At 32.2% G+C, this 5,678-nt stretch overlaps 1 protein-coding gene across 1 annotated transcript in view; it reads left to right on the top strand.

The window, feature by feature from the left end:
- Positions 1–599: 599 nt before the first annotated feature.
- The window catches only part of LOAG_17829 (DNA polymerase), a gene marked incomplete at its 5' end in the record, with an annotated part of 11,426 nt that continues 6,347 nt past the window's right edge, over positions 600–5,678 (top strand). The window contains 16 exons of the mRNA XM_020450493.1: positions 600–660; positions 967–1,009; positions 1,290–1,390; positions 1,522–1,617; positions 1,777–1,905; positions 1,984–2,126; positions 2,217–2,280; positions 2,616–2,734; positions 3,075–3,241; positions 3,396–3,447; positions 3,545–3,630; positions 3,881–3,993; positions 4,214–4,308; positions 4,430–4,597; positions 4,714–4,886; positions 5,051–5,169. Coding sequence (XP_020305827.1) covers positions 600–660; positions 967–1,009; positions 1,290–1,390; positions 1,522–1,617; positions 1,777–1,905; positions 1,984–2,126; positions 2,217–2,280; positions 2,616–2,734; positions 3,075–3,241; positions 3,396–3,447; positions 3,545–3,630; positions 3,881–3,993; positions 4,214–4,308; positions 4,430–4,597; positions 4,714–4,886; positions 5,051–5,169 — 1,729 coding nt within the window. The remainder of the gene's footprint in view (positions 661–966; positions 1,010–1,289; positions 1,391–1,521; positions 1,618–1,776; positions 1,906–1,983; positions 2,127–2,216; positions 2,281–2,615; positions 2,735–3,074; positions 3,242–3,395; positions 3,448–3,544; positions 3,631–3,880; positions 3,994–4,213; positions 4,309–4,429; positions 4,598–4,713; positions 4,887–5,050; positions 5,170–5,678) is intronic.

Here is a 5,678-nt window from a genome sequence, read left to right on the forward strand (position 1 = left end):
ACTGCCAGGTAAAATAACTGAATTACTTTTTTTAATGTTTCTATAAGATCATTAAGATGGTTTTTTTCTTTTTTAATTAGAAATAATTGTATACTAAATATTAGCAAAAGTTGATTCTATCACACAGAAAATTCTAGTTCTTTTCAATTTTCAGATCATTGTATGGTTACCACAAAAACAATGAAAATTTCGTCCAGATTCTTTGTTACAATCCACTTCAACTTAAGATGTATGTCTAAAATCTATAATGTTTCTGTTGAAGTGGTATGACGCTTTGTGCGATATAAGATCCGCTTCGGATTCGGAATTTTAGTTTTATATTTTATATATACAGTTTTTTGCAGTCTGAGTAATGTGATTTGTGCAGACTACATGACAAGAGTTCACTTTTTCAAATGAATGAATTGCATTGGCGTACGTCGTTCTACAGTTTTTAATAGATTATTCTGTTTTGTACTTGTCAGAGCTTGCATTTATTTCTTATTTTCAGTGTAGCGGACGCTCTACAAAGGGAAGCAAGAAAGAATTCAATATTTCAAGTGTACGAGTCGCATGTACCCTATATTCTACAATTTTTTATCGATCATTCCATATTTGGCATGGATTTGGTCAATTTCAATTCAGTTAAATTCCGTATATCTCCGCAAAGAAATTTCAATGGTTTGTTTGGTTATCATAATAATAGACCTGTAGTTCATCGCATCATTTCTTTCCGCAATGCGGTTATGCTTCATGTCATCAGAGGGTGAAATCAATTGCATCATGCGTAGAAGCCAAAAATCAAGTTATGCGTTTATAATTAATCTACTCGATATTAATCTTACAGTTGTTATTTTCAACAATTTAGTACATGAAATTTCATCCGATGATTTATTCATCTCTTTTATCATATTGTTCTTTTTTCTTTTTAATTTCTTTATACTAGCGTTTTTCTTGAAAAATGTAGTTTTCTTTTTTCTTTTTCAGACTATTATTATCAGGATTTGAAAGTCGTGAACATCGTTAACAAGTGAGATGATCTAGTTTTATAGATATAATTTAAATTGAAACGATTTGAGCTCCATGATACTTTTTTGTCTAATCTAATATTGCTAACAAAGATTTCTTTTAAATCTTCCTCTAAAATCATTCAGAAACATTGGATGTTTGCCTTTTGACTTCTCTTATTTTTTCCATAATGACACATTTTGATTTTTAAGGATTGCGTATCATTAATACAAATTTGCCATTTACTGGCATTTCGAAAAATGAATAAAGGATTGTTTATTTATAATAATAAATGTTTGCAGTATGGAGCTCGTATCACCATTGTTACCTTCGTCCACTACAGCTGTTGAATGCGATGTTTTCGCTACAGATATCAGTAATGCTTTTCTCCATTCCGCTTCAGGTCGGTTTTTTACTTATACAAGATAGAAATTTTCAAAAATTTCACCAATTTTGCATAATTCACAATTTCATCACTATACTAAGAGCTAATAGTAAACTTTCATATTTTGATTCACACGGTATCATGTTTAGAAATGTCTAGCAATCCGGGATTGAATTATATATGGCAGGACGAACAGCGACGTCGTCAAAAGAAGGGTGAAGAACTGATTAGCGAGTCGTCACAAAGTAGATTTTGAAAATTGCTATACCTACAGAATAATATCATGGACTTCCGGTTTTTATATATTGCTGGCCATCAGAAACGATTAACGCCGGTCTGATTCACGATGCAGAATCTTGAATAATGCGTGGAATTAAATTGTAATTTATTAACTAAGTTTTCAGAAGAAAGACCATCACCTGCTACCGAACGAGAAAAAGATTATTTGAATCGTTTACATACTTTCTTCAAAAGCAGTGCTTCTACTCTTTCCTTTGGCACTACACAGAACGACACTTTTCACATTCCAAATGGTGAAGGACATTTTCCATATTTCTATTTTCCCTGAATTTCATTTCATCAAATCTTTTTAATTTTTGAACAAATTACAGATATTAGAAGGGTTGGAAGAAATGATTCTGTTGGACATGACTTTGAAACAACAGGAACCAGTATATTTGATGAAGAACTATTTTTGGAAGATGTGGATGAAATGGAAGAGTTAATAGAAGACAATGAGCAGGAATTTCAGGAGGTTATTTTATCAAAATTTTTAGTATTGCAAAAATTGGAATCTGGTAACGAAAATTATGACAGAATAATTGAACGGTGTCGGTAACTGCAGGATGTTGATTTGCGAGAAAAAGTTGGAGCAGTGTATGAAACAGTAAGATCTATGGATGCTACAGGTAAATACATCCTGAGCCTTCGTTGAACAAATAAGTATTAAATATTTTCTCGGTATTTAGATTTGAAAATCCAAACAAAGTTATCTGGAAATTACGCACTCTTACGTGGCTTCTTATGCACATTTAATTTTGTGAGATTTGTTATTTGTTAAACGTTGCTTAGAAAAAGCACCAATTCATGTACGAAATCTTTGTTTTTCATCTTATACAATTGCTGTACTATTTATTTTACTGCATTATTACTTGTTTCAGTGTTTTATTCATTTGTCATAAATTTCTACTCATTTCAACACTTCGATCCAGATTACAGCAATTTGATACAGATTTTGTTCAAGGTATTTCTGATGAAAGTGATAGTGACGATAATGATATCGAGGATGAGATGGTTTCGCGTACATCTGGTATCGAAAATATGCCTCAAATTGGACAATCTTCCGAAAAAAGTAGCCAGCAGGTCTAATTTGATGGACAAGATTTTAAAATTTTGCAAATTCATTCTACTGGTTTGGTAGTGGCTTAATATTTTGTAAATTATTTTGGATTTCTTATAACACTATGAATAACTGAATAGAAAATTTAATGGAAATGAACATGGAATTTTATTAAGTAGAATTTTTATTCTTTCGGTTGCACAAAATTGTTTTGCTTTTTTGAATGCTTCAAAAGTTTATTCATTTCTTATTCAATTAAGGCACTCTCTTTGTTTCTAAGATATCTCGAGTTTGCGTTTTCTTTTTTTATAATGAAATCTAAATATTACAAAAGGATCCACACTAATGAGATATCTCTTACAGTCAACTACTAGCGATGATTTGTTCGGAAGTCCATTGGAAAGTATCAGAACCCCAACTGCTTCAGCGATTAATTCAGACCATTCGGAAGAAGCCTTACGAGATTCTGGTGCATCATCACAACGCTCAATTTTCTCATTTCTATCAAAAACTTCTCAAACATCTAACAAGTACGTACTTTTTCTTGGTTAAACTGATTCTGTACTACAGTAAGTAACGCTAAATGCAACCACACAATGAACAGTTTTTTCATTCTTACCATTTTATTAATTGTTTCAAGATCATATTGAAAAGTAAAAGAATAATCATGTGACTTTTTTTCAGTTGGGAAAGAAGTGAACTTTCTCAACGAACTGATGATTGGATTGAAAATGAGGTTAGTCTTCAAAATGACTCTAAATAGTTTCCAGTATTTATATTTTGATTTATTACTCAACAGCTCCCTGTGATTTTGTTTGCATATCGTTGTTTAGGAGGTAATCCATTGTGCGCAAAGTTATGAAGTAGATATCGAGAGTGCATGGATTCCGAAGGGGCAACAAAAGCTTGTTCAGAAAGAGTAAGCGTTTTTTTTTCAGCTAATTGGAATTAAATTTAAATTATTTTCTAATGAGCTGTTTTCCCTACACATTTATGTTGGTCTAAAATATTGACCAAATACGCCTTAGAGCCATGGACATCATTCTTCGCAAACAGTTTAATCTTCAAAAAAATTTGCGATAATTCGGTAGTATTTTTCCTTGATGTATATTGTTGTGGTTTCGATGAATTTTTCTTTTGGAAATTATTTGCAAGTTGTTATTTTGCAGCTTCGAAGCAATGTTTCCAAAAACCGAACAGTGGTTGCGCCCTTCTAAGCGATTACCGCTTCGGAAGAAGACGAATAAGATATGTGATATTGAACAACAGCCTTGCAGTACAGGTTTTGGTTTCATTTTTCGTGCTTTTTAAAATTTTCAGGAAATTTTAGAATCGTTATGAATAATTGTATCTTTTATACATCTGATTATCCAAGTAATGATTTGATAATTTTCCTTTGAATTGAAGTGTTGCTTCACTTGATGGATCCGATAAAATGTGAAGATTACAGCGAAATTTTAAATTACGAATGACTGTTATATTTATTACGTATATTGCTTCAGGCGAATCTGTTGAAAGTGCATCTCAGCCGAAAAAGGAAGCAGTTGTTGATCAGTTTTTTAGCGAATTGTTTACCGAAAATCCCAGCTTCATCGACGTAAAATTTTCATTAGTCGAGTAGTTGAAAAAATGAAATTTTGAAAAAACTAGAGAATTGCGAAATTTGGTTTGACTAAAGTGAATAATATTAGAGTAATGAAATTGCTATAAAATTTCAGTATAAAAATGCAAGAGAGAAACTGGAACGAACTTTAGTTGCACCTTCAGCAACTCCGTGGACTGACGAAGTAGAACAAACAGATATTCATCACCTCTGCGTGATGTCTATGGAGATCCTTGCATTATCATCTCGTGGAATGCCAGTACCCGATCCACAGTATGATCAGGTAAGATATACCATTATAAACGATTAATGGCTTTGTTTTTATTGCCTTTATTTTAGTAATACTTTTAGCCTTGAATTGCTGGATTTTGTCAAAATGTTCTTTCGATGCATGTTTAGATTCTGGGGATATTTTATACGATTTCAATGAATGTTTGCGTACAAGATGAAATAAATGATGTGGATGGTATTTTGTTGAACATGGATAACGGTTTGATTGGACAGAATGACCTTTATACTTTCGTATCTTCTGAAGTTGACCTGTTCGATGCTTTTGTCAACGTTGTTCGAAGGTTTGTTTCTTTCGTCTTTTCTCCGTTACCAAATATTACTTTCTTTTGTTTTAATACTGTATCGCTGTCAGGGTCACTGTCGGGTAAATTTAATAGTTGATTACTGAATTAACTTATTAACTGATCATTTTAGCATGATATGTTACTACTGTCTAGAATTATAGGTACGATCCGGATATAGTCATTGGATATAATACTCAACGATATTCTTGGGGTTATCTGACTGAAAGATCGCTTATCATTGGTCGCAATTTGTTATCGGAAATTTCACGCGTTCCTGTCGGTACATGTTTCACCTTTTTTATTTAATATCTGTTTTTACAAATGAAGATGCCTAACAGTTAATTCTTTTATTCAAAGCGCCAAAAAAAAATTGTCGTGAAATTACGAACTCTTCAGATCGAAAAGAATTAAAATAGGGGAGAAAGAAGGAGGGAAATAGTATTATGATGACTTCGGAGGTTTTTTGAACGTTCTTCTTTGTCATTACTTTGTAAATGAAAATTTGGTTGATCTGGAATTAAACGAACTAACCACTAACAGTCGATTAATAGGAGGATAAATTAAAATATTGATGATCACTGATGTATCCATTTGAGATAGTAGCAAGAAGCATGTATGAAATTCTTGGATCATCTTGTTGTTTTCACAAAGTTTTATTTACTATGCCATATAAGTTCACCTTTATTATTGCAGAGATCAGTGACTATTACCGTCCTGGGCTTCAAAAAAAAAGTCGGTGGGTAAAAGAATTAGATCCAACTCCAAGAGGTAGAATACTTATAAATGTGT

This window comes from Loa loa, assembly GCF_000183805.2.
Source record: "Loa loa unplaced genomic scaffold supercont3.134, whole genome shotgun sequence".
In the NCBI taxonomy this organism is placed as follows: domain Eukaryota; kingdom Metazoa; phylum Nematoda; class Chromadorea; order Rhabditida; family Onchocercidae; genus Loa; species Loa loa.